This window comes from Lepidochelys kempii, chromosome 2, assembly GCF_965140265.1.
Source record: "Lepidochelys kempii isolate rLepKem1 chromosome 2, rLepKem1.hap2, whole genome shotgun sequence".
NCBI lineage: Eukaryota > Metazoa > Chordata > Testudines > Cheloniidae > Lepidochelys > Lepidochelys kempii.
The window spans coordinates 102,176,707-102,204,508 of NC_133257.1; the positions used below are offsets into that span (position 1 = coordinate 102,176,707).

At 41.4% G+C, this 27,802-nt stretch overlaps 1 protein-coding gene across 16 annotated transcripts in view; it reads left to right on the plus strand.

Annotated features, from left to right (window-relative positions):
• ZNF236 (zinc finger protein 236) overlaps window positions 1-27,802 on the plus strand; it is a 232,124-nt gene that overhangs the window by 25,760 nt on the left and 178,562 nt on the right. For 15 of the 16 annotated variants that reach the window (XR_012157275.1, XR_012157274.1, XR_012157278.1 and 12 more), the window contains 4 exons: window positions 2,728-2,906; window positions 9,670-9,794; window positions 16,262-16,434; window positions 19,867-20,013. Coding sequence is in view for 2 of the 16 variants with exons in the window: in XM_073331780.1 (XP_073187881.1) it covers window positions 2,728-2,906; window positions 9,670-9,794; window positions 16,262-16,434; window positions 19,867-20,013 (624 nt within the window). In the remaining 14 variants the exon portion in view is untranslated. Of the gene's footprint in view, window positions 1-2,727; window positions 2,907-9,669; window positions 9,795-16,261; window positions 16,435-19,866; window positions 20,014-27,802 lie in introns of those variants that run through there. The other variant, XR_012157287.1, reaches the window with a different exon arrangement.

A 27,802-nucleotide genomic window follows, 5' to 3' on the forward strand; every position in this document is an offset into this window, starting at 1 on the left:
AAGCAGAGCTCTTCATACATTCTTATCCTTTAGTAATGGTAATGTTTCCGTTATAATTTTGTAGATATTAGCCATTTCCTTTATTTTTGTTTCTCCTGGTGGGGAAAAAGAATTCCGTTACTCTTTGGTCCCTGATATTCTTTAGCTTAGTAGGTTTCCTTTTTTATGCCCTTCCCAAATGGGAAGTTCTCCCTTCTCGGGGTTATGCCCGCATCCCTGGGTTCAAGAGGTGCCTTTCCTGTCGTAAGGCTATTCCCATGAGCAATGGTCACTTGCAGTGCATATGCTGTCTTGGTGAGGGACACGTCTCACATACCCACTGCCTCAGATTTTAGGTTTGGTCCAGAAATAAGTAAATGTTATGGACCCAATGAGTCTTTGAAGCCAAGGGAAATAGCATAGCTGATACTTCACGTAATAAACTTCTGTTCTTTCAGAGTTAGTTCCAGCAGAGTCTGCTCCAATGCTGGTTTTGTGTGTTGATTCATGTCTCTCAACTATGAGGGCTCTTCTGATGTTTCAGTAGAGCAAAAAATCTCCATCATCTTTCATGCCTCTGGGTTCTCCTAGACATGGATTATCCCTAGAGTCAATTAAAACTCATCATGCAAGAAAGACTTTAAACATTTACTAGATGCCTATTAGCCAGGGTAGAGGAGGGTGTTGTGAGCCCCCAGTCACAAATGAATTTATCCGCTCAGTACCCCTGTGTATTTTGATGTCTTTTATATAATGGGAACTAATGCATAGGAATAACGAGTGATTTGCCCAGTCTTTACCCAGGAAGACTGGCAGAGCCATAATTGAACTTGGTGTGCCTACCAGTGCAGTGTTTTAATCACAACACCATTCTTCCTCTCATCCTGGAATCTCTCTGCACCGTCAGTCGTTATAAATTTATTTCCATTAGTGGTATGTGACTCCCTCACCCATGTACAACCACCTTCCTGTGGCATGGATCTAGTACAGTGCTTATCAAGCTTATGGAATCACTGGTTAAACCTTTATTAGTCTCTGAAGACTGCATTTTTAATTAATACAGTATTGACCCGAAAATTTATTGTGAATCAGATTTTGATGGTTGATGCTCAGTGTGTTCTATAAGGAATATTGTAGCATATTGAACCAAGATTATATGACAGACTTTTGCCCCCTACACATATGCTCTTGAAGCTCACCTTATGATTAGGGGTCTATTTAAATCATGGAGAAATCACACATTTTGGTTGGTCACGGCATAAATAGCAAATGTTGCGGGTAGTGTTCATATCATGCCACCCTTACTTCTGGGCTGCTGCTGGTGGCACTGCCTTCAGAGCTGGATGTCGGGACAGGAGCTGGCACTCTCTGAAGGCAGTGCAGAAGTAAGAGTGGTAATACTGCAATCCGCCTACAATAAGTTTGTGTGACCCCCTTTTGTGTCAGGATCCCCAGTTTGAGAAATAGGGTAAAACTACACAAAAGACCAGATATCACGGAGAGACCAGATTTCATGCCTGTGAATTTGGTAGTGCCCTATTTATGATCAAATACAGTGCTGAAAAAATGCAATTTAACCATATGCATTTTGAACTCTTCACTTGTTCTGTGTCAAATAATATAGTTCTATTGTTATTACTTTTCACATTTTCTTTTAGCAGTTTAAAAATGGCACTACTTTTTTGATTCCCCAGCCACACAAAGTAATCCTGTTTCTTCCCCCATATCGTACAAATGCCCCTGGTCTGACATTCAGGATGGGCAATATTCAGTTCTGTGCCAGGGCAGATTTAATGTCCAATATCTCATGTCTCATCGGGGGTAAAAGTTGGCACTTTGTACTATTAGAATGTCAAATGATCCCTCCCCCTTTTCCAGTGGCATAAGCTTTTGTTCAGAGATGGGTGACAAAACTAATTAGAGGTTTGGAAAAACTTTCACATAAAGAGTGACTAAGGAGATTGAAACTCTTTTAGTTTAGTGGAGATAAGTAGGTACAGTGACAGTTGTTCAGAATAGTGAATGGTATAGAAAAGATAGAGCAGGGACTTCTGTCTGCCCTTTCTCATAACTCAAGAACAAGAAGACTTCCAGTGAAATTGAAAGGCACCAACTTCAATTCTTTTTACAGAATGCACAATTAATCTGTGTATCTTGTTGATACAAGACATGGTGGAGGCCAAGAGCATCCAAAGGTATTGGACACTTATGTAGATAATAAGAATATCCAGAGTTATTATTAAAGCTTTAAAAAAATTCCACGTGTCTTGGAAGGTTTTTAAACTCTTATATTTCAGGGCATGAGCAATCGTCTCTCTATGTGTATGTCTACATAGCAATTAAAAACACCTGCGGCTGGCCTGGGTCAGCTGACTTGGGCTGCAAGTCTGAAAAATTGTGATGTAGACATTTGGGCACGGACTAGAACCTGACCTCTGGAATACCCCACAAGATGGGAGGATGCCAGAGCTTGGGCTCTACCCCAAGCCCGAACATCTGCATCATAATTTTACAGTCCTGAAGCCTAAGCCCCATGAGCCAAATTAACTGACCTGAGCCAGCTGCTGGTGTTTAATTGCTGTGTTCCATACCCTGAGGGTCCAAGGAGGAAAGCCCACTTTTTCAGAACTAAGCAAAAGTTAGATCTGGTGTAGCTTCTGAATAGGTTTTTAAAAAATCACTCTGTTTATGGTAATATTTTGAGTGTTTCATGATCTAGAGAATCAAGTTCTCTGTTATCTTTTTCAGAATCTTATTTGTTCAGAGTGTGGAGATGAGTTTACTTTGCAGACCCAGCTGTCCATGCATATGGAAGAACATCGTCAGGAATTGGCTGGAAGCAGGACTCACAGCTGCAAGTCCTGTAAGAAGGAATTTGAGACTTCCTCACAGCTTAAGGAGCACATGAAAACTCACTACAAAATAAGGTGTGAATCCTTGGATAAGTTACGCATATTCATATAATAAGGGATGCTCCTTTGCAGCAGCAGAATATAGAGAAGCCTGAAAAGAATTTACACAGTATTGACTGTTACAGGCAGTGGGAATTGTCCAGCAGCAGCACCCTTGTGAGGGTTCTCCATCCCCCTTCAAGACCAAGCACTTTAAATTCATGCACATCAGCTGTAAGTGTCTTACTGAGAAAGTGGCAGTGCTGTAGGACTTCATGCTGCTGAGTGTGCTCAAGTAAAACTTCTGTGGATTTAGCTTGAAATTTTGCTTGAATGTGGATTTAACAAATCAGTCCCTTGTTTGGGATTATATTTCATATTGCTGACTATCTGAGGCTGTAGTTTGGCTCTTTTTAAGTGCATACAGGTAACTTCTGTTGTGTTTGTGAGAGAGTTCACTAGCCTTATGTAAATATTGACTTTAAAAGCCAAAGGAAGAGCATTAAAAAAAAAGACATAATTAACATCAAGTTCTGTGAGATAATTTATTGAGTAAGTTTAGAAATGTAAATGGAACTGAAATCATTTTTTTTTTAATTTTTAATTCCTCATTGGAGTAGGCCGTGATTCTTTTTCTTTAATATTTATGGACTTATTAATATAAACTGTAGTTCCAGTTGACATGCATCTGTAAAGTATGTGTTTAGAGTTCCTGATGTATAGTGCTGTGTCTTTGACTAGTGTTCCTGTGGGTGCTCCACTTGAGGTGTGCATGTGCCCCGTGCACCTTTGATCTGAAATTTTTGGCAGCAGTGACTGTTTGGTATATGCCCTACCTGTCCTCATGTGGAACACCAGAGCCAGCATTCCCTGCTTCCGTTCATTCCTCTTCAGCAGTCTGCATTGCAGGAGGAAACATTTGAGTAGCAACAAAGAAGGGTTGATGAGGAGGCCACTCTTCAGACAAATATTTCATCATCCTCTCTGGTTAAAGTGGTTATGTTCCACCCATCTATTGGGGATGACTTCTAGGAGTTGGTGAAGAGAATGGTGGACTCTCTCCCAATTCTATTAGAAAAAGTCCCAGAGACCCAGTATAAATTGTTGGAAATTTTACACCCTCATCTTCTGTGAATGAGCTGCTATTGGAGCCTGTCAAAATGGCTTGGCAAGCCATTGCTGCTCCCCCGCCATCCCCAAAGTTAAGAGGCTAGTTTTAAAAAAAAAAAGAAAAAAAAAAAGGGTTTTCCCCAGTCAGGGGCTTGGAGTTTTTATTTTCTCATCCTGCTCCCAACCCCCTAGTGATGGATACAGTCAACAAGTGGAACGGGCAGCACCATTTAAAAGCAACCCTCTTGACAAGAACCAAAAATGTTTAGATTTATTTGGTAACAAGACGTACTTGTCTGCATCCTGCAGTTTAGACTTGTGAACTATAATCACATCAACTAAACCAAATTTAATTTTTATCGAGCGCTTCCCACAAGAACACAGGGAGCAATTTCATGCCATCATTGTGGAGGAAAAGCTCCTGTTGGGGAGGACTTTACAGGCTTACCTCAACACTGCTGGCACAGTAGCTTGATCCATGTCCACTACTGCAGTCATGCACAATGTATTCTTCAGTCTTCCCTCATGAGGTCTAAAACACCGTAATGGACGTCCTCTTCTGTGGAGTGAAATTATTCATCTGCAGATGAATCCCTACATTCCTTTAAGGACTGTAGAGTGACTCTTTGCTCGATGGGTACGTATACGTCTGCAGACAAAAGGAGGTTCAGTAGGTCTGTGTCTCTAATAGCTCAGAGGTTCTGTCCATCTTAGTTTTCCACTTCCCACAGAGGACTTGAGCCACAGAAGAGGAAACTGAGACTACCCAAAGGGAAACCCTTCTCCACTACAGCCCTGTTGATGCAGCAGGTGTCATCTGTGAAGCGTTCCTTTTGATGCCTTGGTTGAGGGTCACAGCATGATGGGGAATCTGAAGCAGAGTTATCCTGTTGAACTTATCCTCCCACCTCTTGGGGATCATTTCTGCAGTTAGTTGGAGCAGATTGCCCCTGACAGATTGGAAGTCATAACATTAGGCTGTTCCATCTCTTTTTCAGGGACAAATCTTATGAGTCTCCCCTGAGACAGGAGGTTCTGTTTTCTTCTCTGCTTAGGAGCCATGGAACCAGTTCCCACTCGATACAAAGGAGAAGGTGATTTTATTCCAAATATTTCCTTGTTCCCAAAAGGAAAGGCTAATGGAGACCAATTTTTAGATCTCAGGATGCTGAATACTTTTCACAAGATTCAGAAGTTCATGATTGAGACGCTTGTGGCTATCATCCCATCACTACATCCCGGGGACTGTTTCGAGACATTCAGGCTTTAGTACGTGTATTTTCCTGTTGCGATATGGCCTTCTCACAAGACTTTTCTATGCTTTCTAGTGGACCAGGACCACTATCAATATTGTGTCTTCCCTTAGGGCTATCTACCACCCTGAGGATGTTCATGAAAGTTACAACAATAGTAACTGCATAGCTTTTTCAGTGGGGAGAAACCGTTTTTCGCTATCTTTACAATTGGCTCCTAAAGGGGCCTTATTACACGGAAGTTCAAACTGCAGTAAACAAAGCCACGTCTCTACTCAAAAGGCTTGGTCTTCAGCATTGCAAAGTTCTCCCTTGTACTTGTCTTGGACAAGAGAGAGTTTATAGGCACCACTCTTGATACTGTAACATCCAGGGCCTGTCTACCAAGGGACAGGTTCTTCACCCTGACACAAGTTGCACAAGTTCAATTAAGTCCTGAGGTCTTGGCCAGATCCTGGCTCCAGGTCCTTGGGCACATGGCAATGTGCACCTTCGTCATATATGCCCACTTTTATACCTGCACTGCTTCCAAGCCTGGCTCTGGTCAATCTACACCCCAAACAGGGACAGGTTGAACAAGTTAGTCTCCTTTGACTGTGGATGAATCTGAACAAGGTGTGTTTTAGGGGTTCCTTTCAACTATCCCCTTCCCACTATTAAAATAGTTGCTGACACATCCCTCCTCGGATGGGAGCTCACCTACAGGATCATAGTGTACAGGGCAGGTGGACCATTTGAGTCCACTCTTCAGATCGACATCTTGGAACTTATGGCAGTAAGGTGTGTCTGTCAGTACTTCCTTTCATTCACATAATAACAGACCACAGGACCAGTGTGCGCTGCATAAACTGGAGGGAGGGGAAGGGAAAGATCTCCTTCCCTCTGCACAGAGGACATGAAGTTATGGAACTGGCGCATAGCTCAATGTATCCTTCTTTCATCAGTCTCTCTAGGTGATCTTCAAAACACCATAGCTGATGACCTCAGCAGACACTTTGCACAGGATCAGCAGTGGGAACTCAACAAGTCCATACTCAGACTTCTGTTTCTCACCTGGAATTTTCTGACACTAGATCACTTTGCCATCACCATCAAGTGGAGACGTACAAACTTGTGCTTGTTCTCTGGGTGATGCCTCCTCTCATGATCCAAGAACCTTCTACGTGCCTTTCCTATAATGCTATTAATCCTCATGGTCCTGAAAAATGTCAGGCAAGACATAGCCCCACACATATTGATTGCATCAACCTGTCCAAGACACCTTCTCTGCTTCTTCTCTCAGCTGGCCATCAACTTACCATTGACCCTCCAGACTTCTCTTGCAGGACTCAGGTAGCATTCTTCACCCCAACCTCTAAGCTTGCCTGGGATCTGGAAGGATCGTAGAGATGGAGCTCTCCTGTTCAAAGCAGATGCAGAAGGTCCTGCTTAATGGATGAAAAGGAGTTCAGAAAAACTTAAGTTCAGCAGTGGAAAAGATTTTACCAATGGTGTACTCACCAACATCTGTTTCCCGATGATTAGCCTGTTTCGGAAGTTTTAGAATAACTTCTTATACTGAAGAAAAGAAGTGAGCTCCATTGAAGTCCATATGGCAGCCATCCACAAACTTCCTTTTGAACCAATGGCTACCGGTATGCTTTCCCACCTTTCCATGAAAACAGTCTGTTTAGTGGCCATTACTTCTGCTTGAAGAGTTAGTGTGTTAGGGTCTTTGACGGTTGACCCTCCTTACAATGTTTTCTTCAAAGATAAGTTGTCCTTCTGACCACATGCTGACCACATCCACAGTTCTTACCTAAGTCATTTCAGACTTGCATCTAAATCAGACAATTCATCTCCCTATATTTTGTTCTAAACCCTATCAGAGTAGGGAAAATGCTTCCCTCCATAAACTGGATGTTAAGAGGGCTCTGGCATACATTTGGACAGGATTAAACCCTTCTGAGACTCTCTCCAAGTTTATTTGTATCTTTATTGGTATTGTGGACTGAGCTAAAAGGAACTCCATTGTCTACCTGGAGACTTCCTAAATGGGTTTCTGCCTGTACCTTTTCTGCTGTGAAGCTGCTAATGTACCATGCCAACCTAGGGACATAGCCCATTCTACCAGATGTCCACCAGATAGGACTCCACATCTGTTGCCTTGCTAAAAGATGTCCCTATAGAGCAGTGATTCTCAAACTTCATTGCACCGCGACATCCTTCTGACAACTAAAATTACTACACAACCCCAGGAGGAGGGGACTGAAGCCTGAGTCCTGCCACCCCAGCCGGGGGGCCCAAGCCCATGGCCTTCAGCCCCAGGCGGGGGCCTGTAACCTGAGCCCCGCCACCAAGGGCTAAAGCTGAAGCCTGAGCCTTACTGCGCAGGGCTTTAGTCTTCAGGCTTCGGCCCTGGGTAGTGGGGCTTGGGCTTCGGTCCCAGGCCCCAGCAAGTCTAACACCAGCCCTGGTGACCCCATTAAAATGGGGTTGCAACCCACTTTGGAGTCCTGACCCACAGTTTGAAAACTCCTGCTATAGAGGAAATATGGTGAGCTGCTAATGTGTGTTTCGGTCTACACCTTCTCCTGACACTATGTGAATGCTTCACAAACAGATGCTGCCTTTGGTTCTGCAGTTCTTCGAACGGTTCTAGGTCAGGTTCTGGAGTAACCAGAGGGATGGTACTCGAAGAAGAGAGATTACTTAGCATGTAAATAACTGGTATTCTTTGAGATATGTGAACCTATGGATACAGGTGTAGTTTGACTTCTATATTTGGAATAGCAGCTCCAGTCAGGCCAATGGGGCCTGCGTATGGGGGAGCAAATGCTGTGCCTGCTTGAGGCTTGCAGTTTGGGAGGGCATCGCCTCCCCCAAACTTAACCCATGCCTGTGGATGCTCCTTTTTCTCTGCTCCGGAGTCTGATCTTTGTGGGATTTTTGTAGTAGAGAAGGAACTGAGCGGTGTTTGTCTGCCTCAGCCCTCTATACCTTTGGTACAGGGCACGAGGATAGCTAGAGTGCATGCACAGACTGAAGGGACATTGTTGCTGAAAATTTCTGGTCAAAGGTGCACGTGCACCCCAAGTGGAGCACCCATAGGACATCCATCTTGAAGAACTCCATTTACTGTACTGGGAAAATAACCCCTCCTTCTTGTAATGTGCACAAATTTTTAAAGACTAAGGGAAACAAAGACTGAAATGAATATGTAACTGTGATTTATTAGACTGTTACTAATTACAGATGGATAAAGAATCTAATACATGGTTCCTGCAATGAAAAGACAGCATTTCCTTTCTATGTATTAGGATTATTTCTCTTTTCTGAAAAAAAAAAAAAAAAAAAAAAACCTTTGAAAAGCTGTTCTTTTTCAGATTTTCAAGTTTGTAATGTGATTAAGTGAACACCAGTACGGGTAAAACTGAAGATGATTGATTGATTTTTTGTTGTTGTTGTTGTTGTGAGTATGTAGGGCCTCTTCTTTTCCTGAATTCTTCAGTTTTTCTTCACCAGTCTGAAGGTCATGCTAAACCCCTCTTTAGTGTGTAACCATGTTCTAAAATTGTTCATTCAACTACTAGCTCATTATTGTCAATGGATATTCATGGATGTAGTAATGATGCATGAAATGGAACAGAATATAGCTTGCTTTTTCTTAGCTGTTCAGGTTCTGCTAGGCTAACGTGAGTAAAAAGTAAAAAGTTATTTTTGTCACTAAAGTAAGCACGTTTCTTGAGTGAGAAGGTCCTACTTGCTCATACTTTCTTTTAGAATAGAAAGATACTGCAGTTGTTTTATCAATCTTGCAAAATTTACCTAGTCAGGAACTGAATTTGCTCATCTACCACTTATTACGATGATTGATGTTTTCAAAGTCATAGACATTTTATTCACTGTGAATTAATAGAAGCTTGCAAAACTGCTTCATTCCATCTTAGTCCCATTTATCACCTGATTAGAGAATACCAGATATTCAAATTTGTGAGGTTTAGATATGGACCTTCCTGACACCACCTTAGTTTAATTAAGGGTGTATTTGAAGCCTAATCCAGTGACAGAGGCTTTTTCTCTTCTTACTAAATTACCCAGCAAACAACTTTGTGATAGTGTCTTCCACCACACTTACCCAATTACACTAAGAAGGTCTTAAGATAGTTCATGAAGTGTCCATCACTGTCACTGGAGAAATAAATTCAAAATGATCAGTGACTGTTGGAGGCAGAAGGGTGAAAAAATAAAAAGTACTGGTACTGCAGCGGTTAATTAGTTCTGTAATGTTAACCATAAACTACAGCACATGCTGAACAGGGTCAATGAAGCTGCATTTCTGACCTACATTTACTGTAAATCCAGAAAAAGTAGATGTGATGAAAAATCATCTTTTTCAAATATTTAATCTGAGGATAAAAAGTCTTTATTTGTAACTACTTTGTGTATGTTTCCAGGGTATCCAATACTAGATCTTACAACCGAAACATTGACAGAAGTGGGTTTACATATTCGTGTCCACACTGTGGAAAGACATTCCAAAAACCAAGTCAGTTAACCCGACATGTTAGAATACATACAGGTAAGGAGGAGTGGGAGTTTCTTTCAAAAAAAAAAAATAATTGAGATGGGTAAGCACTGTTTTCTCTTAGCTGGTTCTGGCAGTAGCATCAGTCTATTTGGTTACTTATCTTTGTACTAGATACTTATGTACTGCAGTTAGTGCATTATGTGCATAATTTTCTTTGTATTAAGCCAAGGAAAACTTTGTTCGGTGGTTTTTTTATACTCCTGGTGGTACAAATTTTCTATGATGTGATTGGAATAACAGAGACTTGGTGGGATAACTCACATGACTGCAATACTGTCATGGATGGATATAAACTGTTCAGGAAGGACAGGCAGGGCAGAAAAGGTGGGGGAGTTGCACTGTATGTAAGGGAGCAGTATGACTGCTCAGAGCTCAAATATGAAACTGCAGAAAAACCTGAGAGTCTCTGGATTAAGTTTAGAAGTGTGAGCAACAAGAGTGATGTCGTGGTGGGAGTCTGCTATAGACCACTGGACCAGGCGGATGAGGTGGACGACGTTTTCTTCTGGTAATGAACAGAAGTTACTAGATCGCAGGCCCTGGTTCTCATGGGAGACTTCAATCACCCTGATATCTGCTGGGAGAGCAATGCAGCTGTGCACAGACAATCCAAGAAGTTTTTGGAAAGGGTAGGGGACAATTTCCTGGTGCAAGTGTTGGATCATATTAAAGAAGTTCTGTATTAAAATCACAAATGAGTTTGATTCCCCATAGTTTAAATTCCAGGGTATTACTAATTAACAGATCTCTTGGTTTTTGGTACTGTTTCTCTCCCTCTATGTGTGAAACTTGCAAGCTGTTAATTGCGTTAGTACATTCTAAGACAGAGTCTGTTCTCAAAGCAATTCTCCCAGAGAGAGACTCAAAGCAATACTCTGTAACAACAGAAACAGCACCCAGAGACTCCCCGCCCTTTTGTTGTATTAACAATTGTGATTAAAATAGAGATAGAGGATGTTTGTGGATGGATGCTTGGTGTGGATAATAACTGAATGATCAGGGAGGTGCCAGCCTAAGAATCCAGTGTCCATCGGCTGAAGAAGGCGTCAAGTGGAAATAACCAGAGGACCCCACCCGGAGGGCAGACTGGAATCCACCCAACAGCCTCAAGAATGAGAGAACCAAAGAACAAGATACATCTAGCAGCACGGAGCCATCAGGAATGTGCTATCTGCTGATTGATTCAGCAACAGCATGATGAAGCAGTTCCTATAGACTGGCATAGGAAGAAACTCCTATAAAAATGGACTCTAGAAAGTGAGAACTTTGGGGGGTCTGATTCTGCAAACCAACTTCCAGGAGCATCAGATGAGCATCTGACAAGGCCCTGCTCCCTCCTCATGTCCAGACCACCTGGCCAGTGGCTTGGCATGAGCAACTCTAAGGCTGGTAACTATGATAACAACCTTGCAGAACCTGTGTGTGTGTGTTTGTATGAATGAATGTGTGAATAAATATGAGATTGAATGGAATGTTATAGCTATAACTAACTGCTTACTATGATTCTTTCTGTATTCACAATAAATGTGGTATTTTTCCTTTTCTCTTTAATAAGATCCTGCTGGTTTTTATTTTATTGGTACAACACAAGTGCTGGAGGAACCAACTAGGGGCAGAGCTCTTCTTGACCTGCTGCTCACAAACCAGGAAGAATTAGTAGGGGAAGCAAAAGTGGATGGGAATCTGGGAGGCAGTGGCCATGAGATGGTCGAGTTCAGGATCCTGACACAGGGAAGAAAGGAGAGCAGCAGAATACGGACCCTGAACTTCAGAAAAGCAGACTTTGACTCCTTCAGGGAACTGATGGGCAGGATCCCCTGGGAGAATAACACGATGGGGAAAGGAGTCCAGGAGAGTTGGCTGTATTTTAAAGAATCCTTATTGAGGTTACAGGGACAAACCATCCCGATGTGTAGAAAGAATAGTAAATATGGCAGGCGACCAGCTTGGCTTAACAGTGAAATCCTTGCTGATCTTAAACACAAAAAAGAAGCTTACAAGAAGTGGAAGATTGGACAAATGACATGGGAAGAGTATAAAAATATTGCTTGGGCATGCAGGAGTGAAATCAGGAAGGCCAAATCACACCTGGAGTTGCAGCTAGCAAGAGATGTCCAGAGTAACAAGAAGGGTTTCTTCAGGTATGTTAGCAATAAGAAGAAAGTCAAGGAACGTGCGGGCCCCTTACTGAACGAGGGAGGCAACCTAGTGACAGAGGATGTGGAAAAAGCTAATGTACTCAATGCTTTTTTTGCCTCTGTCTTCACGAACAAGGTCAGCTCCCAGACTGCTGCACCGGGCAGCACAGTATGGGGAGGAGGTGACCAGCCCTCTGTGAAGAAAGAAGTGGTTCAGGACTATTTAGAAAAGCTGGACGAGTACAAGTCCATGGGGCCGGATGCGCTGCATCTGAGGGTGCTAAAGGAGTTGGCAGATGTGATTGCAGAGCCATTGGCCATTATCTTTGAAAACTCATGGCAATTGGGGGAGGTCCCAGATGACTAGAAAAAGGCTAATGTAGTGCCCATCTTTAAAAAAGGGAAGGAGGAGGATCCTGGGACCTACAGGCCAGTCAGCCTCACCTCAGTCCCTGGAAAAATCATGGAGCAGGTCCTCAAGGAATCAATTCTGAAGCACTTAGAGGAGAGGAAAGTGATCAGGAACAGTCAGCATGGATTCACCAAGGGCAAGTCATGCCTGACTAATCTAATTGCCTTCTATGATGAGATAACTGGCTCTGTGGATGAGGGGAAAGCAGTGGACATGTTGTTTCTTGACTTTAGCAAAGCTTTTGACACTGTCTCCCACAGTATTTTTGCCAGTAAGTTAAAGAAGTATGGGCTGGATGAATGGACCATAAGGTGGATAGAAAGCTGGCTAGATTGTCGAGCTCAATGGGTAGTGATCAATGGCTCCATGTCTAGTTGGCAGCCGGTATCAAGTGGAGTGCCCCAAGGGTCGGTCCTGGGGCTGGTTTTGTTCAATATCTTCCTAAATGATCTGGAGGATCGTGTGGATTGTACCCTCAGCAAGTTTGCAGATGACACTAAACTGGGAGGAGAGGTAGATACGCTGGAGGGTAGGGATAGGATACAGATGGCCCTAGACAAACTGGAGGATTGGGCCAAAAGAAATCTGATGAGGTTCAACAAGGACAAGTGCAGAGTCCTGCACTTAGGATGGAAGAATCCCATGCACCGCTACAGATGAGGGACTGAATGGCTAGGCAGCAGTTTTGCAGAAAAGGACCTTAGGGTTGTAGTGGACGAGAAGCTGGATATGAGTCAACAGTGTGCCCTTGTTGCCAAGAAGGCCAATGGCATTTTGGGATGTATAAGTAGGGGGCATTGCCAGCAGATCGAGGGATGTGATCGTTCCCTTCTATTCGACATTGGTGAGGCCTCATCTGGAGTACTGTGTCCAGTTTTGGGCCCCACACTACAGGAAGGATGTGGAAAAATTGGAAAACGTCCAGCGGAGGGCAACAAAAATGATTAGGGGACTGGAACACATGACTTATGAGGAGAGGCTGAGGGAACTGGGATTGTTTAGACTGCGGAAGAGAAGAATGAGGGGGGATTTGATAGCTGCTTTCAACTACCTGAAAGGGGGTTCCAAAGAGGATGGATCTAGACTGTTCTCAGTGGTAGCAGATGACAGAATGAGGAGTAATGGTCTCAAGTTGCAGTGGGGGAGGTTTAGGTTGGATATTAGGAAAAACTTTTTCACTAGGAGGGTGGTGAAGCACTGGAATGCGTTACCTAGGGAGGTAGTGGAATCTCCTTCCTTAAATATTTTTAAGGTTAGACTTGACAAAGCCCTGGCTGGGTTGATTTAGTTGGGGATTGGTCCTACTTTGAGCAGGGGGTTGGACTAGATGACCTCCTGAGGTCCCTTCCAACCCTAATATTCTATGATTCTGAATCTGGATTCTGCTATTCAAAGTGCTTTACAAAATTCATTTTCAGGGAATACCCATTTTTATACTCATGGAAGCAATTTCAGTATTCTCTAAAATCTGAATTGCTTAATAGTTCATCTAAATACTCTAAACAAGGCCCAAAATACTCCACAGAAAGCAGGATCTAAATTCTGTGTCAGAATTTGTGCGTTCTCTTGATGTATGGTGAGGCAGACTGGAAATACTACAATAGCTGCATTGACTTTTTTTTTTTAAAGCGTGGAACATGAAAATGAATGATAGTACAGAGTTTTATTTTTATGTTAAGTCTATTTCTTTAAAGCGATCGCCACACTTTCAGTTTTTTCTTTCGATTGTTTCAGGTATAACTGCATTGTTGGAGGTGTTGGTGGAGAGATGAGTGGGAGGCACTTCAGAATTGCAGGATAGGCACATTAGCTCAATGTTTCTGCTAAAATTATCAACACTGAAATAAATAGATGTTTGCATTTACATTCTTTTATTTAGGTTTCAGACTTAACACATTGAGATGAATGGGGCAGTTAAAGCACTTTAGCTATCCTTGTAAGCCATCTGCCCGCTACACTATATTGTATGTTTTCAGGGATTTTATGGCTAAGGCCCTTAGTTTTCAGTTTAAACTGATTTTTTACAAGAAAAATCCCAGGTTTTTTTAAAAAAAAAATTTATTTCACCCTACTATTGTATCATTCAAATATATAAAAATAATTAATTTTATTATAAAAATACAATAAATTACATGAGATATGTATTATGATAATACATCAATCTGTGTGTATATGCAAAGCTGCCTGTTGAAATAAGTCTATGTATTAGTCTAGAAGATGCACACAATACACAGGCATGCGTGCAAGCTCTGGAGTGCGTGTGCATCTGAATGTACTGATGAATTTAATGCCCCCACGTACACATTTCAAACCACATTGAATTCCATTAAGCAAGGCATTAATCTGCTGAATACTTCCCCCCCGTCCTTCTGTCCACCAAAATAAATGCCGATATTGACCCAGAAAAATGTGTATCTTTTGCACCAATTTTCAGCTGTTTTTGTTGTTGTTGTAATAAAGACCGATAAATTCCTGGGAAAAATAAAATCAAAATAGAAAATGAAGGGCTCTATTTATGGCAAACATAGAGCTAGAAATATATACATTTCAGCATGGTACTGCAATGCATTGGGCTCTAAATGCAGTCATTAACAAAAATTGCAGAGATTAACTCTTCATACTCATGTAGATATCTTATTCCTAGTGATAAATACACAGCAGGAATAAATGAACTCTTTCTTCTAATTTCTAGGAGAGCACAGGTGAATCATTTTGGTAATATTCCTAACCAGTTCCCTCTTTACCAGTCTCCTTAATGTAACAGCCGTAGTACATGTGGAGAGCTTAGTCTACTGAAAAGGGGAACATGTGAATTATCCGTCAAACTTACTCCTAGAATTGTGGTGTTAGTTCACTTTTTAATAGGGATATATCTGTATTAGATTTTATATATTGAAGATCCAGAAAAGATACACAGTTGGTCACTCTTGCAACTGATTTTAAAAGTAGTCTCACAATTCATTATTGTACTTCCAAAGGTTAATTGAAAAGTTATTTTCCTGCTGAGTTCATTCTGTCTTGAATTTATTGTTCTACATACTTATATATTCTAATGTAAATTTAAGAAACTAGATTGTACTTCATGTAGAGAACAGGAGTCCTTAAATCCTTTAAACTTTTAGAAATTTGCAGTTCACTAGGAAGAATAAAAAGGGTGTATGTGTTGGTTGGAGGAATGGGGGAGAGAAGATATGATCTCAGTGAAATGACTGCACATGTAATGGGTTAGTCCCTAAATTCTAATCCGTTATAGCGTATCTGAATATGCAAGGTTAATTTAACTTTACTCAAACCACATTATTATTTAATAGATCAGTAGATAAATCAATAGATAACACAATGGGGCCCCAAACACTATTTAGGTGCTGTACAAATGTAATAAAAATAAAACAATTTTGTTGTCTCTTTATAATATGCGTTTTTTATAATTGTACAGCATCTCACCAGCGAGAGCCATAGTTACAACATTTGTTTCATAGTTAGCTGCTGTCTTCAAGCACTTTCAAAAAAAAAAAAATTAGCCTGTAGGGCCAAAGAAGCATTTTCAGTATTTTCTAAAATCTGAATTGCTAGTTAGGGCATCTAATCAGTCCAAAAAAGGCCTCATATACTAGAAAGCAGCATCTAAATTCTAATCTCTTAAAAAAAGGAAAAAATACTTTTTGGATAACTTAAACATTAAAGGTAACGTTGTAAGTGATATTTTTAAAAACCAAATAATCTATGCTAGCAAGCTACATCCAAATAAGAACAAATGGCCAGTTTAGTGGTTGTTTTAGATGCAGTGACAACAGATGGTAGACTATTACTGTACATGTAATGTGCTTTGCTTATGATGGGATTATTTTTCTCTCTCATACATAATGTGATCATTGGTAATGGATTTATGTTTTTTGGGTTTTTTTTAGGTGAAAGACCATTTACATGTAGTGAATGTGGAAAAGCCTTTAACCAGAAGGGGGCATTACAGACACACATGATTAAGCATACTGGTGAAAAACCCCATGCTTGTGCCTTTTGTCCAGCAGCCTTTTCTCAGAAAGGCAATCTTCAGTCTCACATACAGAGAGTTCATTCAGAGGTAAATGCAATTTTGTTGTTAATATGATTGCTGTTAAATATACTGCTTATCAATTTTTAACCTTTTTTCCTCATTATTTAACCTACCCTATTTATATTACCTCATATTCCTATGTTGTACCTTGTTGCCTGCACCCAACATGGATTATATGCTAAACCACAGATTACTGATCAGTTTTGCTCAATTTGATATAGTAATTTAGACTTGCTAAAATCATTAATCTGAATTAACATTTTTTTTATTAGTAGCAGAGGGTTCATTTACTCTTACCTTTCAAGTATATTGGTTAATGATGTATCAGTTGAGTAATTTAAGATAATTTTATTTATTACAATTTTTATTATTTTAAAAAAACTATCGTTGGCTCTTGCTGCCTTTGATATAGTTGAAAATACAAATGGGTAAAGATATATATAACCAGCAGCTTTTCCAAAACTATAAAATAAGACAACCAGCCAGAGATTTCAAACCCAGACAATACCCCTCCGCTCATCAATACCAGGAAATAAATGATAGCCATTAGAAGGGGCTTTCCGGGTTACAGTTGGAGCAAAAGAAACTACCAATGAAGATACAAACAGTGGTATAGGAACTCTTCATTCTGACTTTTTTCTTTATGGTCTCTTGACATCTATATTCATAGATACTAAGTTAAAAAAGGACATTATAATCATGTAGTCTGACTTTCTGCATAACACTGGCTATACAACTTTATCCAGAAATTTCTGCACTGAGCCCAACAACTTGTGGTTGAACATATCTTTTTAGAAAGAAACTTAATCTTGGTTTAAAGGCTTCAGGTGATGGAGAATCTGCCATATCATTGGTAAACTATTCCAGTGGTGTATTACCCTCCCTGTTAAAAAATTTGTGCCAGTTTGAAAACAAGATCCATTGGCTGGAAGCTAGAAAAATTCAATTTGTCAGCTAGTATAAGGTATCTTCTACATGTTTAGCTACTTGTAGACTTTGATTTAGGGTTTGTCTACACACAGGTTTTGTACCAATTTAACTATATCAGTTTTGAAACCGATACAATTCTGTGCTGTTCCCTAGTAGTGACTCAGTTATCTGTCTTGGTATGAAAATGGCTATATCATTGTAGCTTATTTTGGTAAACTCAGGGAGATAAGCTGTAACCACAGAAGCACCTTTGTACCAGGATAACTACATCTAGGCTAGGAAGTTGCATAGATTGAACTGTATGTGTTTCAGGACTGATAAAGTTAAATTGTTAGAGAAGCCGTTGGTCACCCTTGCTTAAATAAGATAAACATATTAAGCCTTTAAGTCTCTCATTAAATGGTGTTTTCCAGACTTCAAATCACTCTTCTGCCTTTCTTTAATTTTTTTTTTTTTTTAACAAAATTGGAGTGTGTTAGTATGGACTGCAAAACAGTGGATACAGCACTCCAGTACAGTAGTTATCTCACCAATGCCAAGATAGTATCACCTCGCAGCCTCTACTATGTATTCTTCTATTTGTACATCTAAGAACTTGCAATTTTATTTCTGCCCCAGTTGTCAAGTTATTCAGATCTGTCTCTGTGACTGGTCCTCATTATTTACAACTTCATTAGCAATGAGTTTCTTCAATGTAATTGATCAAATTATTGAATAGCATTAGACTGTTGTGGGATCCTCCTAAAATATCCCCATGTATTGATTTCCCCCCCCTTCCCAATTTTAAGATCTATCATTTGATCATGCTCTCCTAGAAACGTTTTCTTCCAAAGGCCTTGTCATGCTATGCAGTCCTTGTTCTGATTCTGCCTCTAGTGTCATCTTTGGTGGATCCTTCACTTCCTCTTTCTCACATTCCCTGGTATTTTCTCAAGAATTTATACTTGCCCCTCCTGTTTTTTTCCACACTCTCTGACCAGTCTCCGATCACATTGCTTCAACTACCATCTCTACTGTGATGGCTCACAGGTCTTTCTTCCTCCATTTAGTGTTGTATTTCTTATTCTCTCTGATACCTCTTCCTGAATATCTTGCTACCAGCTCTGGGAAAAGCAGAACTTCATCCCTCTGTTTTACTGTGTTGGCAGCCATGCATGCCATTCTCTTTTACAGGCTTGCAACATTAGGATAATTTGGATAGCTCATTCTTTCCTTTCCTCCCACCATGTCACTATTGTTGCTATATCCCATCAACATTTTTCTTTACATCCTCTTCAAAAATCCATCTTTTTCCTCTGCTAAAATTTTTGTCTGTCCTTATTTTTTGGTCTTTTGCTTCAACTACTGCAACCTTCTTCTCTTTTGGCCTCCCCCCCTTCAGTTTGTACAAATGTTGCCACCAGAACATCTACCTTGCCCACCACTCCAGCTATGTTTAACTTATTTACAAAACCCTTTAGTGGCTTCTTCTCACCCTGATTATCAGTTTTTTTGTCCTTGCCTTCAAAATCCTTTACAAGCTCTTGCCTACCTTTCTGATCTTGTCTTTTCTTCATCTGTTCAAGCTACAAGATTAAATTTCCTTGCTTCCGCCTTCATGTGTTCTTTGCATTTTAGTCTTTGTGCTTTCTTCCATGCAGCCCTATTTGTCTCTAACAAAGTCCACCCTGCCTCCATCTTCTATTCCTTGAGGAACACACAATTTTAAAAAGGTCTACACAGAAACTCTCCAAAAGTCTAAACCTAATACAAAAAACCTAAAACAAAAATTCCAAAACAAAACAGAAGAAAAAAAAGCAAATGAACAAGATGCATTCTCTAAGCATCACCACTAACTCACTTGCTTTTTGTTGCTTTCAGTCTTTCATCTGTACATTACTTGGATATCCTCTTCAATTAGGAACCTTGTTCTTATTTGTAAACTGCCTTATTGGATTTTTGTTTCCATATAAATATTGCTTTTAATGCAAAGATGAGATGGAGATGGAAAAAAGCTGGAAAACCACTGGCCAAGGGCATTTTTCTTTTCCATATTAATTTACTCTCTGCGGGTATGTCTACACAGCAAAGAAAAACTCACAGCTGGCCTGTAACAGCTGACTTGAGCTCACGGGGCTTGGGCTGCAGGGCTGTTTTGTTGCTGTGTAGACTTCTGGGCTTGGGCTGGAGCCTGAGATCTAAAACCCTGTGGGGTGAGTGGGTCCCAGAGCCCTGCAGCCGAAGCCTTACGAGCCCAGGTCAGCTGGTACGTGCCAGTCATGGATTTTTCTTTGCTGTGTAGACATACCCTGAAGTTCCACAGAAGCTCCCCATGATATCAGATGATAGTCATGTCACTGAATGATGATGGCCTTGGTCCAAAGAGTGATACTGAATTGCTCTGTTAGCTGGAGGTAAATAGCATTGAAGAAATAGACAACTTTCTTTTAAATGAGCTAAGACTATAGTATATTTATTGTGTTCATAAATAAAGAAAAAATTACAACTGGAAAGTCTTGGTGAAAAAACATATTTTCTTTATTCCTTAAGGTGAAGAATGGCCCTACCTATAACTGTACAGAATGTAGCTGTGTTTTCAAAAGCTTAGGCAGCTTAAATACGCACATCAGCAAGATGCATATGGGTGGTCCACAGAACTCAGCAAGCACTACTACAGAAGATTCTCATGTTACAACGGTAAACTTAATTTACTTTCTATGCTATGCTAGTGACTTTAAGAATTTAATAAAATTGGATATTTTTAATAGATATGATTCTCCTTCAGATGGTATTAGAACTCTTAATATCTTTCTTATGGGTGTCTTCTGAGTTCTTAAAAGAACTTAAAAAGCTATGTTTGTACAGAATAGTGTGAGAAAATTCAAGTTTATGAAGAGTCGGTGCATGCAATAGGAAAATGTGTTAAAGATGAATGATGGAGCATATAAGTACAGAAGATGTCTTACTTTTATGAATTCCCTTTTATTTCATAGGGGAAATCAGCTCTACCTTTTTGCAACCCCTTCCACCTCATGGTCCAATAACTTTGAGGCCTGATTTTTTCAAATTTGCTGAGTATCATTAACTTCAACTGGAGTTCTGGGTGTGCAACACATTTGTAAATCAAAACCATCATGTTCTCCTCTTATGACAGACATCAGTTATGGCTCAAAGAATAGTCATCAGTGGTCTGCTGTCAAACTGGAAGGACATGTCTAGTGGGCTTCAGTGATCTGTCGTGGTCTGGTACTATTTAAGAGTTCCATTAATGACATGGATGAGGAAGTGGAGAGTATGCTTAACAAAATTATGAATGACACCAAGCTGGGGGGGTGTTGCAAGCATTTTGGAGAACTGGATTAGAATTCAAAAGAAGCTTGACAAATTGGAGAATTGGTCTGAAATCAACAAGATGAAATTCAATAATGACAAGTGCAAAGTATTACACTTCAGAAGGAAAAATCTAATGCACAAATAAAAAGGGGAATAACTGGCTAGGCAGTAGTACTGCTGAAAAGGAGCTGGGGTTTTAGTGAACCTCAAACTGAATAAGATCCAATGATATGATGTAGTTACAAAAACAGCTAATAATCTTGGACATATTAACCTCTAGAATGATATTAGCCTTTCTTTGTAACTATAAGACCTGGGAGGTAGTTGTCTCACTCGCCTTGATACTGTTGAGGATGCAGCTGGAGTATTGTGTCCAGTTTGGGGCACCACACTTCAGGAAAAATATGGACAGAGAGAGAGAATTCAGAGGAGAGCAACAAAAAATGATAAAAGGCGCAAAGGTTTTAAAACAAAAAAGGGGGGGGGTGGAGGTATGTTTTAGTTTTAGAAAAGAAGACTAACAGGAGACCTGATAACAGACTTCAAATACGTTGAAAGGCTGTAACAAAAGGGATAATGATCAGTTGTTCTCCATGTCTGCTGAAGATAGAACAAGAAGTAATCCGCTTAGTCTGCAGCAAGGGAGGTTTAGGTTAGATATCAAGAAAAACTTTCTAACTATAAGGATTGTTAAATACTAAATAGGTTACTGAGGATGGTTATGGAATCCTCCTCATTGTATGGTTTTAGGAACAGGTCATACAAACATCTGTCAGGGATGGTCTAGGTATATTTGGTTCTGCCTCAATATAACTTGATGGACTACGTAATTTTTTATTGTCCCTTCCAACCCTACATTTCTGTGATTTGACAACCGCTGAAAATAACTGAATGAGACTTGCTTTCAAATATCGTTGTTCGTATTTGATACATTCTGCATTTTCTGAGAGCCTCTCTCTAAGATTGTTGTTGCTGAGTCAGATAAGAGGGACTCTTCTTCACAAGCCTCTCTGTGCATTCCCACTTACAGGATTGCACCTCCTAGAAGTGAACATATGCAACTCTCTTTCAGAACAGTTTTCATTGTGTATGTGCATGAGCACCCCCATGAAGCGTCTTAGTTCAAATGCCTGAGTCTGTTTATAGGAATGCAAACCCCTCCCAGCTACCCTAGTTTCTTCTCTGCCATCACAGACAACAGAAGTGATCTCATTCATGTCTAGGAGCTACTTCTAAATTTTAGGTAGCTGACCAATTCATTATATATGTTTTTAGTGTATACAGTTACTATAGAATAGTTTACTCTGTGTTAATTAGAAGGAAAAAAGGAGTAAATCTTATTCCCTTATTCCCTCAGAGTGCTTGGGAATCTTCTGGCATTGGGACCCAAAATAGATTTTTTTTTTATTTTTATTTTTTTTAAAGGGCATGTCATACCCAGCATCTGCTCTGGAATTGGATGTACGCATCTGGTGCCCAATATGCCTGGGCAGCATGTGATCCCCTTCACCGTCTACAATGTGTGAGGTTTTTTCCCTAGGAACAGCAGTTAAGGCTTCAGACCACTTTCCCGTCAAAGGACTGAAGGTGCACAAACTACCCTTGAATCTGAATTCTGCACTTTGTCTGGAATGACCCACTTCTGTGCTTAAGAGGCAGTTAGCTGCCTTGGTGCCAGCTGCTATCAAGGGCTCAATCAGTGGATGTATCTCTTCAATCAAGAGCAAGATCTCTGCTTCTAAACATGATGGGCATCTGACAAGGTCCCAGTGCCTGGTTACCTTTACTCCAGTGATTAATTTGCCACCTACTCCTGTCCCAGCCCCTAGAGTTACTCCCAAGGGGACTTCCCTGGCTATTCTGGCACCAAACTGTCCGTTTGGGTATTGGCATAGACTCTTCAGGTTTGGCTGAGATCCCTGAAGGACCCTCTTCCAAATGGAAGGAAAACTGCAAGTATTTTGATTGAGACTTGAAAAAGAAAAAAGAATACCACCACATTTCCTCACCTGGCCTGGTGCAGGAACCCTGTGGCCTGGTCTTTGCAGTTCATTTCTTACTATTATTGGCACCAGAACAGCATACCTAGCCTGTTAGTGCTTATGTGCAAAGGGTTTTCCTTTCTGAGAATGCTTTGGGCCCCCTCCATGTCATTGTGCATAAGCACCAGACTCCAGTACCAATTCTGGCCTCTTCTCTGCATGCCTTGTTGTCAAGCCCTGGTCCTCTTCCAAGCCCACCATAGAGGCTCACACCTTTGCATGAATCGTACAGAGTACCATCGAGGGGGCTTTGAGAATTCCCTATGCCATTCTCTGCACAAAGACATGGGATCCTTCAACCTCTTCTTAGCCCTTCTCAGATATTGGGCTTCTTGAAAGACTTGATGCAGGGTTCTGTGTGACCCTGACAAATGTGATCCTATATCCAAGAGTCTTTTCAGGTTCTCACCATGGCATTGAAGTCTAATCATGTGAAGTCTAATCATATTCCAATAGACCATCAGACTGCAGGAGTTTTCCCATCAGTTTCCATCTCACCTTGCACCAGCCCAGACCTTTGTCTCTCTGCACCAGTACCAAACACTACCTCCACTCAGCATCCAGTATATTGATGTGTGGGATGCTGAGGCCCTCAAACAGAGGACTACCCGACTGGGGACACAGTGGATGCCACTTCCTTGGATAAGAATATTGGTTTGGTTGCAATGTCGGCTCTAAGCAATTTCAAAAAAATTTAAGACCTTTTTGGGAGGATGGTCAACACCTTACACCAGTGGTAGTCAATTATTTTTTGTCAAGATCCAAATTTCTTGGTCAAGGTCCAGACTCCAGAGAAACATTTTTCACACTGCAATAGCAATAATAATAAATAAATAGAAAGATTTCATGGTACGTTCAAAAGCTTCTGGGGGTCTCTTACGGTTTAAAGACCGGTCTAGGAAGGACAGAAAGGCTAGGTTGAAACTTCTATTAATGTAATACTCCCTAGCTCCAGGGGATGTGCTTTCCCCAGTACATCAGCCTCAACATCCCATGCTGCTTCAATTACTGCTTCAACCCTGACAGCATCCCCAGAGGCTAAGACTTCATAAAGGAAGAAGCCTCTTTCATCTATCAGGGAAACAAGAAAGGTAGTTCATCCTGTAAATCTCATTCTTGGGAGACATTGTGTCTCTTAAGGAGTATTGCTGAGGCTCCAACTGAAGTGGAAACGGAGGTGTCAGTACCCCATAAGAAATCTTGTGCAGATAAGCGTTCTGTTCACAGTGTGGCTTCTATCCCAGCACTTCTTAGCTTTCATAGGTTTCTCCCCCATGTTCTGGTACCATTGTCTTGTTTAAGCTCCTTTGTTGGCTTTTTGGTACTGCATGCACCAACGTCTCCTTGGCACTTGGCACCTATCCATTTTCCTGACTCTGTCACTGTTTTAGTCTCCGACCGTAGGCTATCATTGCCCTCCACCACCCTCCACGTTCCTTTTCCCGCAGGACCTTCTTGTTTTGAATGAACCGGTGTCTCCCCTGCTAAGGTGGTCTACTAGAGCACCCTCTTTAGTACTGTTTTGACAGCTGCAGCCTGAGTCTCTGTCAGATGTCCAACCCTCGGTACTGGCACCGATGCCTGGGACTCCCCCCCACCCCCCTTTTTAGCCCAGGGGATGGTACTTGTGACTTGAGGTCTCGGTACAGAGCTCTCCCTCAGTACCATACCATCACACCCTTATGAGTCCATTTACTGAAGAGAACCTTCTGGAGCCCTCCAAGTGCCCTAGCCCTAGATGATACGAATGCCATTGAGGACCTTCCCTTACTCCAGTACTGGAACCCCTGGGAGTACTTTGGTAAAATGTTTTACGGGGTGCCAGCTAGAAAGAAACCCTAACACCCATTGGCATTGTATAATCATGCACAGGCACCAACAAAGCATTCTCTGGTGCCACATGCTCCCTTGACAGTAAGAGAGGCACAAGAGGACCAAGAGCCACAGACTGATGTAAGCTTGCCTCCATCAGCCAAGTACTCCTCCTCCCCAGACGAGATGGTAATGCCACTGCCACTGTCTTATGCTGTTGACTTTAGGGCTTCCCAGGAAAAGACAAAACATCTGGTGGAATCCTTCCAGATCCCATTAGAAGCTGTTCAGGAGTCTCCGCATTCCCTGGTGTGCATTTTAAATATCAGCCCCCAGGGAAAAATTGCTCTGCTGATTGAAGAGACACTGAAATCAACTGCATACACCTTATGGCAAACCCCTGCAAACTGACAGTTAAAAAATACTACATTCCAGCCAAGGGAATAGAGCACTTTTTCTCCCATCCCACTCCTAATTTCCTGGGGGTGGATGTAGTTAATGAAAGAAATAATCAGGATCGTTCTAGACCCTCTCCTTCGGACAAAGTCAAAATGATTGGAGCTTCTGGGATGGAAAAGCTATTAATCGGTGGCTCTTCAATTTTGAGTCACAAATTACCAGGCCTTGTTGGGGAAATACGATTCTAACAGTTAAGTTTACACACTTACTGAATGCTTGCCACAGAACCAAAAAGAGTAATTGCAGTCCCTCATTTCTGAGGGGCAGTTGTTGCAGCTGACATGACTTCTAGATCATTAGCTACTGCAGTGTTATGCAGAGAGCATCTTGGCTCCAGTCTTCTGTACTCCTGAGAGGGGTGCAGAATACTACTGAAAACCTCCCAAAGTCTTCCACAGCATCCGCCAAACCTGGGAGCAGATCTTTTTGCTACCGCAACCAATACAAAATGTCATCTTTTTCTGCTTCAAGGGAGAATGCAGTCACAGTTTGTTGGGAGATGTCTTAATAACACCATGACCCCGTGTCTTGCTGTATGCTTACCCACCCCTACCTCTAATTCTCAAGATCTTGCTCAAACAGGAAGGGGCGAAGGTTATTTTCACAGAACTGTCATGGCCGAGACAGGTGTATTACTGAAACAACTCTACCTCTCTATGGCAACACCTCTCCATCTTCCTCTCAGGAAGGCTTTCCTGTCCACATAGCCAATCAGTCTTGGCTGGCAAGATATGATTATTGAAACATAGATACTTTGTCCAAGTTTGGAGTTAAGGTTTCTGGTGATGCCAAAGAACAACTCTGGCCTATGCTGACTAAGGATTGTCTATTTGCTTGACTATCACTCCAGGCTGCTCTAGGTGCAATGAGTTTGGTAGTGAGAGTGGTGGTGATTTCAGTTACGATGCACTCTTCCTTGTGGATGAAATATTTGAGCATATCTATATAGGAACAACAAATTATTGAGCATTTGTCCTTTAAGCGTTCCTCACTGTTTCCTGGGAAAAGAAGAGAGGTGTTATACACCCTCAGATTCTAGGGTGACTCCCTACTCCCCTCTCCAGGAATCAGTTTCCTCAATAGCAGCTGCAGAGGCAATCCTGTTACCCTCAAAGATAGCTGGACTTACCTGGAATGAAGCACACGTCTTAACCTTAGAACAGCACCCTACTATGTCAAAGCAGTGCTCAGTCAGAGAGCAACATATTCATTATCGGGGATCTTCTTTTTCTTCTTCACCTCCATTTGGAAACATACTGTCTGATTTCCTAGGTGCCTGGAAAACCATCACTATCTACAAATGGGTTCTAAGCACTGTTGAACTGGACTACATGTTACAGCAAAGAACTAGATCTGCTTCCCTTTCCCCTTCCCTGTCCCTCACCAGGTTCCTTCTCATGTTAGTGGTTCTTCCTTACTGTATTAGGGGAGAGATTTTTATTTGAGACGTTTGCTTACACAGAAATCAAAGTGTGTGTGTGTGGGGGGGAGATGCTGGCTAAGGCCCATCTTAGACCTACAAAACTCAAACAAATACATAAGAAAGATAAAAGAAAAGGAGTACTTGTGGCACCTTAGAGACTAACCAATTTATTTGAGCATAAGCTTTCATGAGCTACAGCTCACTTCATCGGATGCATACTGTGGAAAATACAGAAAATGTTTTTATACACACAAACCATGAAAAAATGGGTGTTTATCACTACAAAAGGTTTTCTCTCCCCCCACCCTACTCTCCTGCTGGTAATAGCTTATCTAAAGTGATCACTCTCCTTACAATGTGTATGATAATCAAGGTGGGCCATTTCCAGCACAAATCCAGGGTTTAACAAGAACGTCTGAGGAACAGTGGGAGGGGAGTTGGGGGGGATAATAAACAAGGGGAAATAGGTTACTTTTTATAATGAATCAACCATTCCCAGTCTCTATTCAAGCCTAAGTTAATTGTATCCAATTTGCAAATTAATTCCAATTCAGCAGTCTCTCGTTGGAGTCTGTTTTCAAAGTTTTTTTGTTGAAGGATAGTCACTTTGAGATCAGAAATCGAGTGACCAGAGAGATTGAAGTGTTCTCCGATTGGTTTATGAATGTTATAATTCTTGACATCTGATTTGTGTCCATTTATTCTTTTACGTAGAGACTGTCCAGTTTGACCAATGTACATGGCAGAGGGGCATTTGTCCTTACCTATAACTATTTTACATTTGGGGACAATGTATACCTTCAAATCAGCGGCACTGCTATGGGTACCTGCATGGCCCCACAGTATGCCAACATTTTTATGGCTGACTTAGAACAACGCTTCCTCAGCTCTCGTCCCCTAACGCCCCTACTCTACGTGCGCTATATTGATGACATCTTCATCATCTGGACCCGTGGAAAAGAAGCCCTTGAGGAATTCCACCATGATTTCAACAATTTCCATCGCACCATCAACCTCAGCCTGGTCCAGTCCACACAAGAGATCCACTTCCTGGACACTACAGTGCTAATAAATGATGGTGACATAAACACCACCTTATACCGGAAACCTACTGACTGCTATTCCCACCTACATGCCTCCAGCTTTCATCCAGACCGCACCACACGATCCATTGTCTACAGCCAAGCTCTGCGATACAACTGCATTTGCTCCAACCCCTCAGACAGAGACAAACACCTACAAGATCTCTATCAAGCATTCTTACAACTACAATACCCACCTGCGGAAGTGAAGAAACAGATTGATAGAGCCAGAAGAGTTCCCAGAAGTCACCTACCACAGGACAGGCCTAACAAAGAAAATAACAGAATGCCACTAGCAGTCACCTTCAGCCCCCAACTAAAACCCCTCCAACGCA